At 20.3% G+C, this 15,187-nt stretch overlaps 1 protein-coding gene across 2 annotated transcripts in view; it reads right to left on the bottom strand.

Moving 5' to 3' along the window:
* Positions 1–15,187, bottom strand: part of LOC122498765 (RNA pseudouridylate synthase domain-containing protein 2-like) — a 486,414-nt gene that overhangs the window by 81,633 nt on the left and 389,594 nt on the right. For both annotated transcript variants that reach the window (XM_043606677.1, XM_043606678.1), the window contains one exon: positions 14,114–14,336. In XM_043606677.1, coding sequence (XP_043462612.1) covers positions 14,114–14,336 — 223 coding nt within the window. The remainder of the gene's footprint in view (positions 1–14,113; positions 14,337–15,187) is intronic.

Below are 15,187 nucleotides of genomic sequence, written 5' to 3'. Positions count from 1 at the left end.
AATGTAATTATTCTTAAAAATTGTATTACAATTCGTCAAAAGAATTCAATTATTTAAAAATTTATTGATGAAATTCTTTATGAGAATTCAATTTAAAGAAACATTCAATTATTCAATAAGTTATTAATTTTTGTATTTAAATATTGAATTCTCGTTAAATTTTCTATTAAAAATTGATTTAAAAATGAATTTCAGTTAACATTTTAGATTATAATTGTTTAATAAAAGCATTATAGTGTGATTTTTTTTATAAATAATTGAATTTCGAAAAGGTTTCAAATTAAAATCTTTGAAAATATGAATCTTTCAAATTTTTAACTAACAATTCTGTGAAATTAAGTTTTTTTAAATAAGTTTAAATGCGGATTCTTTAAAAATTATAAAAAGTTTTTATTTTCTAACATATATTTAATTAAAGAATTTCCGAATAATTGAAATTTTGTAAAATTAAATATTGTAAAGAAATAGATTTGAAAATTGTCAAAGAAATTTTTCGAAAATTATTAAAAATAATTGATTTAAAGAAAAATTTTAGTTAAAAACACACAAAAAAATTGAATTTTGGAGAAATTACAAATTATTGCAAAAATTCAATTATATGTTGAAAAATTTTTAAATATTCTTCTTAGGGATTCAATTATTTTCTCAAATATTAAAATTCATCGCAGAATTTCAATTATTTTTAATACAATTTTAATCGAATTTCTTGAAAAATTTAAATATTCTAAAAATTTTTATTCAAATTTGTCAAAAGAATTGAATTATTAAAAAATTTACTGATAAAATTCTTAATGAGAATTTGAATTTTAAGAAACGTTCAATTATTCAACAAATTATTTATTTTTGTATTTAAAATTTTAAATATTAATCGAATTTTAGTAGAATTTTCTAATAAAAATTTATTTAAAAATGAATTTTAGTTAAAATTTTAGATAATAATAATTGAATATTAAAAGCAATATCGCGTGCATTTTTAGAAATAATTGAATTTTGAACTTAATTCTTTTGAAAAAGTTTAATTGAAGTTTTTTAAATATTATTTGAAGTTTTTATTTTCTATTTATTTTATTGTGAAGAATTTACAAATAATTGAAATTTCGTAAAATTGAATATTGTAAACAAATAGATTTGAAAATTGTGAAAGAACTTTTTTTTTGAAAATTATTAAAAATATTGATTTAAAGAAGAATTTTAGTTAAAAATTCTTGAAAATAATAATTAAATTGAAAGGATAAAAATAATTTTTAAGAATTTGCGGTAACAATTTTCTTATAATATGAAATAATAATTTTATCAATTTGCCATTTTTAATTAGTATAAAACATGAAGAAAGCGATCACTCCGAGTCGAAGACTCGGAGTGATTGATTTCTTCATGTTTTATAGTTATGAAAAAATTTAATTTACAGTTTTAAGTAAAATGTTCTCTTATTATATTTTTGTCAATAATTGGTCCGTAATTTTTTATTTTTGTTCCGTAAAGTCCGTATTTTCAAATACTTTCACTCGTTCGAGCCCTGAATATCTTTTACCATCTTATATATATTTTTAAGTTAAAAATAATGCAGGAAAAAAATATTACCTCGTTTCTTTAACAATTTAATTTACAGAAATTTATTTTAAAATTTTATTTTGAAATAAAATAATTATTATTATTTATTAATTTATTATTATTATTATTAATTATTATTAATTATTTTTATTTTTTTTTAATTTATTTAAAATTTATTTTTTTAATTTAATTTTAAAGGGGTCAAAATAAAGGTGGTGGTGTCTCTCCTTATAAAAGATCAGGAAAAGTTCAATGCTAAAGTTCAAGCAAAGGCGTAAAGTTTTGGAAAAAATTTCAAGCTCCACACATCGCTTGTTACCGAAATAAATTTTCAAAATGAAGTACATGGAAGATAATAAATAGTGATGCAAGAGGGTAGGGAAATTCATGGAGTGGGTAATTCAATAAAGCGAATAAAGCTGAACGCTTTGGTTGGCACGATTGATTTGGAAATACGTGACTGGTCTGATAGCAGTCTTGCTTTGCAGTATATAAGGTTGGATGAAGTTGCTTTCAAGAGCAAGTAAAGGCCGACGAGATTACACCAAGTACTTCAAGACTACAAGTTAACCGAATCATCCACTCGATATAACGAATAAATAGCGAAGAGCGAGTTTTCAAAGAATTAAGTCAAGATAAACAGAAAACGAAAATGAGACACTCTAAACGAACAAGAAAAGCAGTTCACAAAATTTATAGGAGACTAATTTTTTCCTTTTAAATCCTATTGCCAGAGATATAATTTTGCCTTCCTTTTTAAATCTACATCATTATCTCATTTCTCTCTCTCTCTCTCTTTCAACTCCTCTTTTTTTCCCTCTTCCACTGAACTGACAAATTCATTTATTTTTTAAACGAAATTAATTTTTCAATTTAGTTTTTTAATCTCTTTTCCCTGCTATAAACACTTTTCCGGAAATTGTTTCTGCATAAAAAGGGGAAAATATTTCATTAAACTTTTATCATCTTATGAATAATTGTAATTTTTTGTACATATTGTCTTTCGCTTTATTTGAGTATTTTTCGAATAAGAAGCAAATTGTTATAGGGATGTGATGATGAAGAAAAAAGTCATTAATCAAAGCGTAAATGATCAGATTTGAGTCAACTAGCCCTTTGAAAAATAAACTTCAAAGTATTTAAAAAAAGCTTTGATGTTTAAAAGCTTTCAATTATACGTTCTTTTTCCTTCCCGTTTTAAAGAACTCGAGTTGAAAAACTTTTATTTTATGTGATGAAATTAAAGTTCACGGTATTAAAACAAAAAAAAAAGAAGGTGAAAAATTTATTATTTGGAAATAAGGTTTATTATACAAGCAAAAAATTAACCACTAAGGTATCAATTATTTTGAGTCTCTATCAATAAAAATTAATAAAATATTGTTACACTTTTTCGTAAAAAAATATAATAATAGAAAAAATTATTTTATGGTGTACATAAAATACACTACTTTTTTCATCACTGAAACAAATAATTAATTTTTTGAAATTTATTAATTAAAATTGAAATTAAAATATGTTATTATATTATGCAGATTATACAATTTTTTATTTTCAAATATGAATTTTTGAATAATTTCAGATTCAAACTTCAAAAAAATTTAATTATTATAATTTACCAATTAATTATTCTTGTTTAATAATTTCAAAAAAGTTTTAATAAAATTCTTAGCAAGAATTCAATTATTTCCATAAATAATAACATTCTTCGTAGGAATACAATTATTTTTAAAAATAGTAAAATTTTTTGCAAAAATACATTTTTAAACAAAATTTTAATAAAATTTTAATAAAATTTTACGAACCAATACAATTATTTATTTTCTAAAATTTTAATATAAATCCATCGAAACAATTCAATTATTTTTTTAAATAGTAAAATCTTTGCAAAAATTCAATTATTTTCAAAAAAAAAAATTTCACGAAAGAAAATTTATTTCTTAATTCGTTACAAAATCCTTGCAAAAAATCAATTATTTTCAAAAAAAATTTCACGAAAGAATTCAATTTTTTTCTTAATTCGTTATAGAAAAATTTCGAAAAAATTCAATTATTTTCTAAAATTTTAATAAATCCTTTGAAATAATTCAAGTATTTTTTTAAATAATAAAATCTTTGCAAAAATTTAATTATTTTCAAAAAAATTTCACAAAAGAAATTCAATTTCTTTTTAAATTCGTTATAAAATTTTGGCAAAAATTCAATTATTTTTAATGCAATTTTAATAACATTTCACAAAAGAATTCAATTTTTTTAAAAATTCAATTACATTGAAATTTTTCAATTAATATTATTAAAGAAACTCCATTATTTAAAAAAAAAATCAAAGAAATTCTTCAAAAGAATTTAATGAGGATTATCAAAAATTTTATTAAAATTATCTCCAAAAATTCAATTATTTTCATAAATAATAACATTCTTCGTAAGAATTCAATTATTTTAAAAATTTTTGATAATATTCTCGGCAACATTTCAATTATTTTCAAAAAATTTTCCTTACTTCAATGATTTTCAATATCTATTATTTTAATAAAAATTTCCAAAAGAATTCAATTATTTGAAAAAATTTGATAAAATTCTACGGAAACATTAAATTATTTTCATAAAATAATAAAAATTTCACAGGAATTCAATTATTTACAAATTTTTTAAAAAATTTCTTCACAATAATTCAATTATTTTTTCATAAATAATAAAACTTTTACATTCAATTATTTTCGTAAATACTAAAATTCTTTATAGGAAAATAATTAAAATTATTAAAGAAAATTCAAAGCAATACAAAATTTACTTAATTAAAATTTTCAAAAATTTTAACAAAATTTTTCTCGACAATTCAATTATTTTCTTAAATAAAATTCTTCGAAGGAATTCAATTATTCTCAAATTTTTTGACAAAATTATTTGCAAGAATTCAAAGATTTTCAATAGGTACCTACATTAATTTTAAAATTGAAAATATTTAAAAAGAAAAATTATTAAAAAAGTTAAGAAACAAAAAAGCAAACTGCGAACAGATTACCGGAATAAAACGATTATTATTAGTGTAGATTTTTCTCTAGCTCTAATACATTCATTAAAATATTAGAAAAATTTAGCAAAAAATGTGCTCTAGTGAAAAGAATTTGCTTTAATTTTTATAAAAAATTGTTAAATTCTCATGTATAGAAAAATCTCTTGAAAAGTGATCCCTGGAATTTCTATGGAATCTCCAATGAAAAATTCTATAATAGAAATATCATAATTCTGTGGAAGAAAGGCATAACAGCATAACTGCATTTGTCATGATTTTGAGATAAATTAATTTTAATGTTCTCTCACTTCTGTCAATTCAGAAAATCAACAGATTTGTTCGGTCTTTTGCATTTAGTATTATTATTTAATATATTTTCAAAATTCTTTTATAAAATTTAATAAAACACACGATTTGATATAAATTTTGATAATTTCTCATCGGAATCATGAGTTTTATTGCACTTATGCGGTTATGCAAGTTCAGATTGTATATGAGTCCAACTTCAGACACTTTTAATGACACAATTTGTTTTGGTTTGATTTGTCATAATAAAAAAATTTTTCATACAAAGACAAATTAAACTATTAATTCGTTAGAAAAAATTATAAGAGTTTATTTAGTTATAAAATTTATTTTTTTATAAAATGTTTTTAATTTATTGAAACGAGAAAAAAATTTACTTTACTGTTCAACTTGAAGAATTTTTCAATTTATTTTTTTAAATACTTTCCAAAATTTTTTAGAATAGAAATACCCTTAAAAATAAGTACATAATTAAATGCACAATTTATGCTATAAAAAATTTGTTCCAGTCTTATTAAAATAAATATATTTAATCTAAAGTACAAAAATGTATTTTACTAAAAACATTAATTTTATTGCAACATTCTTATTGTTTTTATTCATAAAGGTTATTTTCATTTTTAATTATGTCAATTGTTTTTTAAGCTGAATGCAGTTATGTTGTTATGCTGGTCTCCTTTTGTCAAAAACGCAATTATGCGATTATGTTTTCCATTATTTTCTACATTAATAACCATTTTAATGATTTTTCAGCTATTGAACTTTGAAGAGCAATATTAAATATATACAAATCTGATGTTATCTCAAATTTGATAAAAATGTCAGTTATGCTGTTATGCCTTTCTTCCACAGAATTTATGTACATGAAATTTTCAATTTTGGTAAAAAATTTAAATTAACAATTTTGCAATGCGCAATATATAAATTGTTAAGTTTCACATTGCAGCATGTGAAAATTTTTTTTACAATTTTCAGATTAATATACTTACGAAAATTTCAGAAGTCAGTTTCAAAAAAATTTTTCAACATAAATTTGAATTAATTATTAATTAATTATTAAGATTTCAAAATTTGTTTAAAAATAATTAATATTTTTTAATGTTCTTAGGATTTTATTCAAGCAATTTTTATACCAAAGAATATAGAAATTTTAAGGTTTTAAATTATTTTTGTCGTTGACCATAGTTTGCTAGATTTTGATGAGAAAAAAAAATATAGAAATTTTGAGGGTTTAAAATAATTTTGTCATAGTTCGTCAGATTTTTTACCAGTTATAAAATATATAAATTTTTAGGTTTTTTAAATATTTTTGTCGTTTGCCACAGTCAAAATAAAAAAAATGTTAAGCTTTTAATTTATGTTTGCCTTTGCTCTTTTATTTTAAAGAATATTTCACATTCTTGTTTTTTCAATGATTTCTCAGATTTTGGTCATAATTGAAAATTGTAAATTTTGAATATTTAAAGAACCTAAAGTTCTGAACGTTCAAATGAACGAAATTTATTTATTTCTTCTCCAAATTAAATTTTTATTGCAATTATTTTGCGTTACTATCCAAAAAATTAATTACTGAGTTTCTGAACGTAAATATTTAAGTTTTTAAATTTGTTTGTAATAAGTAATTTATTAAAATATCTTCAATAAAAAATATTTCGTTCATTTGAACGTTCAAAACTTGGGGATCATAATATTTAAAAGTATACCTACTAGAAAATTGAATAAAAACATAGATTAATTATTAAATTATAAATGTTATATTTAATACTATTCAGTATAATAATTAGTAAATTATGAAATGTAAACGAAATAAAAAATAAAAAATTGAAGAGTTTATAACAGTGAAAGAGATAAAAAACAAAATTAAAAATTTCTAGCACAAATATACCAAAATGAAGTTAAGTGTATAATTAAAATGCTTTATTTAAACTGAAAAAAAAGAAATAAAATGTTTTAAAGCTTCTCACTGTTTTTTCCCAATTGCAAATTCATTTTTAATGTAATAAAAATGAAATTCTTTTTTCTCTCGTACACACATAATAGCAATTATAGAAAAAATGCATAGCTCGTTTATCTAAGAGAGTAAAATCAACACAACCTCCACATAAAATGCAAAAATATGAAAATTAAAGGAACACAATTAATTTTCCTTTTTTTCGAATTACGAATATCTTTCTATAAAATTTGAACTTTTTAAAATTAAAACCCAATTGAAAATTATCCGAGAAATGATCATTAAATGAAATTGAACTACATATTCAAAACACTATTTATATAAAAAAATATATAAATATAGAGGGAGAGAGTTGCAATTATGAAATACAATTTTGATCCAGAATAATATACAGTGTAATATTTTTTCATGTTTTCTGGTGAGATTAATCTCGTAAATTACTCATGAAATGCGAGGGTAATATACGAGACGTAAATAGTGAGTTGCATGTAACATTCGTTTCAATAATATACTTTTTCAAAATAGTACAATCCAAATTATATTTGTATAATGACTATATAAATAATTTATATATATTTGTGTATAAATTATTTTTAAAGGTATTTTAATATAAACATAATTTTAAATTCATCTTTATTGATTTAATTAAGGTGAGAGTACATTGACATTTTTAATTATATCAAGAAAATGATATAATTTCAATCTTCTGTAAAATTATTTTTAAAGTAATTTTTTCAGAGGAATTCAATGATTATAAAATAAAATCGGGCAAAAAATATTTTGATCCTTTTTGAATTTCTATTTTTCTTAAAAATTAGTCGATTTTAAAATCCATAAATTTTTATTTTTCTTAAAAATTTGTGGATTTTAAAATCCATCCGTAATTTTGTAGAAAATGTTTCTGAATCCACAAAAAAATTTCCAAATGTAAAAAAATGATTTCTACAATTTTAGAAGCATTTTTTTTTTTTTTTTTTGAAAAATGAAACTTTGTTTTTAGGCTGAAAACGATAAAAAATACCATTATTATTCAATTTTTTTATTTGAAAATTCATTTCTTTATTTTTTTAAACAATTTCAGATCATAATTTTTATAGGATAAAAATAAAAAATACAAAAAAATTATTATAAAATTATAATCTGAAATTAGTTAGAAAAATAAACAAATGAATTATTAATTATAATAAACTTCGTAGTTCATTCTTTCATTCTGTCTGTCCACACATTGAAGTTAGTTTTTGTGTATGCTATTGTCTTTTTGTTTTTTTTTCTTTAAAAAATATTGTTTGACAGATAGAAAAAATGCCGGTATTTTTTCATGATTTATAATAAAACAATATTTGAAATTAGAAAATATTAAAAAATTATGATTAACAAATAAAAAATTTATCCATTTTGATTATTATGCTTTTTTCTATAACAAATTTCGTTCGACTGATCGAAATTATGCAAATTTTTCTCCTTCATATTTATAAAAAATAGAAAATTGTTCATTTTTATAAAAAAATTATTATTAAGAAATAGGAAATATTTTATGCATAATTTATATTTCTCAATAACAATATTGTTCAGAAACTCATTCTTTTCTTTTGGAAAAGAAACATTACATATTCTATTCTATTTGTCAATTACAAATTTTAATTGAAAATGAAATTGAAACTTTTTTAATTTTTAGAAAATAAAGGAAAAAATTTTACTCAAAAAAATGTTCTGTTACATTTATTTACGAATTTCTTTAATTGTAAAATTATTCGAAAACATCAATAACTTTTTTTTGTAAATAAATATTTAAATATTATTTTTCCGTAGGAATTAAAATTTTTCAAAACATTCAAATTCAAATTTTTTTAAATGCAATAAGTTATAAGAGAATTTTTATAAAACATGAAGATAGCGATTGCTCCGAGTCGAAGACTCGGAGTGATCGCCTTCTTCATGTTTTGTAATAATTAAATATGACCGAGTGATAAAATCATTGTTTTATATTATAAGAATATTATTACAGCAATTTTTTAAAAATTATTTTCATCATTTCAAATCAATTATTATTTTCTACAATTTTTAATTATTTTTTTATGAAAATAATTAAATTTCTTAAAAAAATTTTTTATTATTTATAAAAATAATTGAATTATTGCGAAGGAATTTATAAAAAACTTGTAAATAATTGAATTCCTGAGAAATTTTTATATGAAAATAATTAAATGTTTGGGTAATATTTTTGTGAATTTGAAATTGATTTGAAAATAATTGAACTTTGGGGAAGAATTTTGTTATTTATAAAGATAATTAGGATTTTGACATGAATTTTTTTTTAAGAAAGATAATTGAATTTTATGATGAGAATTTTATCACTCTTGAAAATTATTTAATTTTTGCAATTATTTGTAATTTTTCCAAAATTGTATTTTTTTAGTGTTTTCATAACAAAAATTTGAATTACAAAATTTTAAAATTGCTAATTTTATCCTAAAAAGTTAGCCTTTTTTTTGCTAGTTTCTAAATGAAAAAGTTGAATAATAATAGTGTTTTTTCATTGTCAGCATAAAAACAAAGATTTATTTTCAAAAAAATGCTTCCAAAATTGTAATATCAATTTTTTCATTTGGCAATTTTTTTGTGCATTCAAAAACGTATTTTTCTTTACAAAATTACGCATGAATTTTAAAATCTATCAAGTTTTAAAAAAATAAACATTTAAAAAGGGTTAAATTATTTTCTGATCAATTTTATTTTATAATCATTGAATGAAATTAAAAAATATTCGAATTAAATAAAGAATAAATTAAGAGAAACCAAATTAAAAAATCCACTTTTTAATTATAAATTACTTTGATAATTAAATATCAACTCAATATTCTTTTAATTTTGTGTTGAAAATTAATTATTTTCAATATTCTTTGGAGACTCAGAAAGAGAATTATTTTTTGCAGATAAAATAACGATTAAATATTTACTATGCATTTCAATAATGAACAAAATTTTTATAAGAGGGAAACAAATTGTATAAATATTATTAATTTTCTGTGCACAAATCCTTTTTTTTATTTTTTAATTATAATTTTGTATTTATTTTGTATTTATTTTTTACTCATTTTTTATTCGTTTTTATTCATTTTTTATTAAGTTTTTATTTCTTAAGAATTAAAAGAATAACTTTTTCAGAACTTTCACTCGTTTTTTTTTTTTTATCAAAACTCTATTTTGTGTATAGTATGCAATGGAATACATTGAAAATTGAGCGTCTCGTTGAGTGACGTGTATGAAAGCGGTGAGACGATATAAAATTTTTTATCAGAATTTAATCCATGCCAAGGATACTCTGTGTGGTTCTATTCAGAAAGCTTGCTCTGTGCGATAGACAGGTCGACCTAGACCTACCGGAGAATCAACATTTAATTATTTCTCATCACGATGTTCTTTCACCTTTCGTCTCTTCACAAGGAGAAAATAAACTCAATTATAATATAGAATAAAAGAAAAAAAAATTACCACAATTTGCATAAATATTTCACCTATTATAAAACAAGTTGCAATTCTTTTACGTCAGCGCAAGATTTTTCATAAGTTGCGAAATTATTTAAGAAGATGTCTATTTAAAAGATTTACTCCAAAGCAGAAGTCAATTTTTTTATAGTGTCAAAATCGGTAATTACTAAATAAATAAATAGGTAGAAATTCTTGAAAAATGAAAAATTTTGAAAGTAGTTATTTAAAAAAGTAAAAAAATGTAAACCTTTGCGACACTGAAGTCAGACTTTAAAAATTTTAAATGGCCGATCCAATATGGAGGACATTTTTTAAAAAATTGTTTCAATTCGATTAAAACTAATCACACTTCTTTTACTTTTAGTTTTTTTATTCACACTAGTTTTTTAAATCGTTGATTACGAATCTAAAGTCGACCCCGAAAATTACTGAGAAACTAGTTTCATTAGCAAATCAATTGAATTAAAAATAGTGCTCCATATTGGATCAGCCATTTTAAATTTTACAAATTCAGGGTTGCTACAATAATTTAACTTCCTTTCCCCTGATTTCCAGACCGAATTTTAATTTTTTTCTCTGATCTCTATAAAAAAAAAATTCAAGAGAACTTTAATTACAAAAAAAATAGTTTTTATAAGAAAAAATGGATTAAAAATTTTTAGGGTGTCTACTTTTTTAACCTTAAAACTAAAATTAGTTACTGTGGCTAAATTCTCTAAATTATTTTTAAAAATTTCAATAAAATTCTTTAAAAATTGAATTATTTTTTATATAATTTTAGGGAACAATTAATCGTGAATTGAGTTTTGAAGGTGGAAAAAACCCTGAAATTTGACTTTAAATTTATGTTAACGGCGACCCTAAAAACCCTTGAGTAAATTGTTATTCAATTGTTTCAATCGTTTATAATCAGTTCCCTTATAAAAATTCGTCCGCCATATTGGATTGGCCATTTTGAATTTTAAAAATCAGACTTTAGATTTTTAACAGACTTTGCAATCAAAAATTAATTTTTAAAAATTAGCAAAAAGTAGCTTTCGAACGAAAAAAAAGTTGTGAAAAAGTAGCGAATGATTTTATTAGAATTTTTGAAAATAATTGAATATCCAAAAAGAATTTTATTACTTTTAAAATTAATTGAAAATTTTGTGATGAATATTGTTATTTAAGAGAACAATTGAATTTTGCAAAGAATTTTATTAAAATGCCTCGAAATAATTGAATTTTTGGGAATAATTTTGTTATTTATCTTTAATAATTGAATTCTTTCGAAGAATAATTTATGTAAATAATTGAATTGTTGGGAAGAATTTTATTATAATCTAAAAGAATAATTATATTCTTTCAAAAAAATTTAATTAAACTTGTATTTAAAATAATTTAATTTTTTCGAACAATACCTATTATTAAAATATTTGAAAATAATTGAATTCCTTTGAAAAATTCTAACGTTTTTTGTAAATAATTCAATTCTTCCAAAGAACTTTAAAAAAATATTTTTCTAAAAAATTGATTTTTTCTACAGAAAAAATTAATTATTTAGAAAAAAGTTTTTTTTAAATTCTATGGAAATTCTATAGAAATTTGAACAATTTCTGTAAAAATATATTGAAAATAATTCAAATTCTATGATGAATGTTATTATTTATGAAAATAATTGAATAGTTGCCAAGAATTTGATTAAAATTTTCAAAAATAATTGAATTGTTGAGAAGAATTTTATTATTTTGAAAATAATTGAATTATTGCCAAAAATTTTATTAAAATGTATCAAAAGAATTGAATTTCTGTGAAAAAATTGTTATTTTTTTAAATAATTGAATTCTTGTAATGAATATTGTTATTTGTGAAAATAATTGCATTTTGTAAAGAATTTTATTAAAATGCCTCAAAATAATTGGATTTTCGGTATTCCCGAAAATTATTGATTTTGTTATTTATCGACATAATTGAATTCTTTCGAAGAATTATTTATGTACATAAATAATTATTGAATTCCTTGGGAAGAATTTTATTAAAATCTAAAAGAATAATTGAATTATTTCAAAAAAATTCAATTAAAATTATTTTTAAAGTAATTGATTTCTTTCCAACAATTTTATTAAAATATTTGCAAATAATTGAATTTCTGTGAAAAATTCTAATATTTTTGTAAATAAATTAAATTCTTCCAAAGAATTTAAAAAAAAACATTTTTCTAAATAATTGATTCTATTTCTATAGAAAAAAATCAATTATTTAGAAAAAAGTTTTTTTTAAATTCTATAGAAATTCTACAGAAATTTGAGCAATTCCTGTAAAAGTATATTAAAAATAATTGAATTTCTATGACGAATTTTATTATTTATGAAAATAATTGAATTCTTGAGAAGAATTTTATTATTTTAATAAAATAATTGAATTATTGCGAAAAATTTTATAAAAATGTTTAGAAAAAAATTGAATTTCTATGAAAAAATTTGTTATTTTTGAAAATAATTGAATTCATCATAAAAATTTTATAAACATTGTTTTTAATAATTAATTTTTCGAAATATAATAAAAATTATGAAAATTTTATTTTAAATAATTGAATTCTTGTGAAAAACTTTATTTGTGAAAATAATTGAATTTTCTGATTAATTTACTTTTTAATTGTATTAAAAATAATTGAAATTCTTCGATGAGTTTTATTGTTTATAAAAATAATGGAATTCTCGCTTAGAATGTTATCAAAAATTTTTTTTAAAAATTGAATTTCCATGAAAAATGTTGTTATTAGTGAAAGTACATAATTGAATTATTGTGAAGAATAAGTATACAAATTTTGTTAAATAATTGATTTTTTTCGAAATTAATATTGAATTCCTGTGAAAATTTTATTATTTATGAAAATAATTGAATTTTGGATGAATTTTATCTTTTTTTTTTAAATAATTGAATTCTTTTGCTAAATTTTAGGAAAATACATACTAGATATTGAAAATAATTGAATTTCAAATATTTTTTAAAAATAATTGAATCGTTTTAAAGAATTTTATTGTAATTTTTAAGAATAGTTTTTTTATTTCTAGTATTAGCGAATTTAAAGTAGTAGAAATTCTCAAAAAAAAAACAGAAATAATAATCTTTAGTGGCTAAAATCTAAAAAAGTACTCAAATAGTATAGCATAACGTGAAAAAAGTAGTAAAAAGTAGGTTTTGTGGATGAGTGCGAAGCCTGTTTTAAGTAACGACTCCTAAAATCTGATGTTTTCTTGATTTCAGATTTAAAAAATTTTTCTTAAAAAATAATTAAATTGAATTTTTTTGTACTGCATTATATTAGACAATTGTTGTTTATTTATTGCAGTTTTTGAGCAAACGCGGTGTTGGAAGCTATTAAGAAACTATTGAACAGTATTTCTCTAGGTAAAATGAAGAAAAGAATTTTCAAAAATGAAATGAATTTTAAAAAATGCCAAAAATTGTTGAAGAAGAAAATCATTTCTTGTTAAAAATAACAAGAACATAAATATAATTTAAAAAAAGAACAAATTTTTGACAATAGATGGAAGAACTATCTACAAATAATTATTATCTAATGATTTATTAGTAGCTACGAATAACTTATCTTTATAGAAACTATCCTCGTTTGTTGTAAATATAAAAAAAGCTTAAGAAAGAAATTCTAATGTAGAATTTTCCTAAATCTCATCGCTATATATAAAATAAAAAATATATAATACACTCTCTGTATATAAATATAGAACTGAAAGTCTCTCTCTTAAATAATTTACAATCGTAGGAGGAGAAAAAATAGAAGAGAAAAGAATTCGACTCACCTATGCACTACGTTCGCTAAAAGGTCATTGTGTCTTAATCTGTAGTCGACATCGACCTTTTGATAGTTGACAGTCAAGGTACCAGCTCGAATGCATCTCTCATATTCTTCAGCCGGATGTGCTCTGAATTCCCTCGCAAAAACCTCAAGAATTTTTTCGCCGACCCATCGACCCTTCGTGAATGTTGTGAAAGTAAAATAATATGGATATACTTTCCGTAGACCTGCAAAAAAAAGGAGAAAAAATTCCACATTGTATATATTTGTATTCGATATATCGAATATTTTTTTATAATTTTAAACTTTTTTTCATTCAATCGAGAGTTTTTAAATTAAATTATTGAAACTATATTATAGTATTATATAGGTTTTATTATTTTTCACATTTTTTTATTTATTCAACGAAATTAAAAACGTTATTTACATTTTCACTGAATTAAAAATTTTAATATGCATTTTCTTAATTTGACGACCAAATAAAATAGTTTTAGATACTTCACAAACCTGACAAAAATTCCATTCTATATTTTATTTTCCTGACTTTTTCCTAATTTTCATCAGAAATATTTACTTCTTTCTCATCCTGCTAATAAATTCAATTCCTGTAACGAATTTTAGTATTCATAAAAGAATTTAAACATTTATAAAAACTGTTTAATTCTTGAGAAGAATTTTATAAACAAATTTAAATAATTGATTGGTTTCGACTAATTTTATGCAAATTCGAATTTAAATAATTCAATTTCTGAGGAATTTTTATTATTCATGAAAATAATTTAATTAAATTATTGAATTCTTACGAAGATTTTTACAACAAATTTTTAAATAATTTAATTCTGTTTGGAAATTTTATAAAAATAGTAGATATTGAAAATCATTGAATTTAGAAAATTTTTTAAAGATAATTATATTTTACAAAGAATTCAATTAAAAATTTTGACAATAATTGAATTTTTTCAAACGATTTTATTAGAATTTTTTAAAATAATTGAATTCTTGTAAACGATTTTATTAAAATTTTTAAAATAATTGAATTTCCAAGAAGAAATTTATTACTTTAAAAAATAATTGAATT

This window comes from Leptopilina heterotoma, unplaced genomic scaffold, assembly GCF_015476425.1.
Source record: "Leptopilina heterotoma isolate Lh14 unplaced genomic scaffold, ASM1547642v1 Lhet_16, whole genome shotgun sequence".
Lineage (NCBI taxonomy): Eukaryota > Metazoa > Arthropoda > Insecta > Hymenoptera > Figitidae > Leptopilina > Leptopilina heterotoma.
Note: the sequence above shows the minus strand (reverse complement) of the source record. Positions and strands in the feature narration are given on the sequence as shown.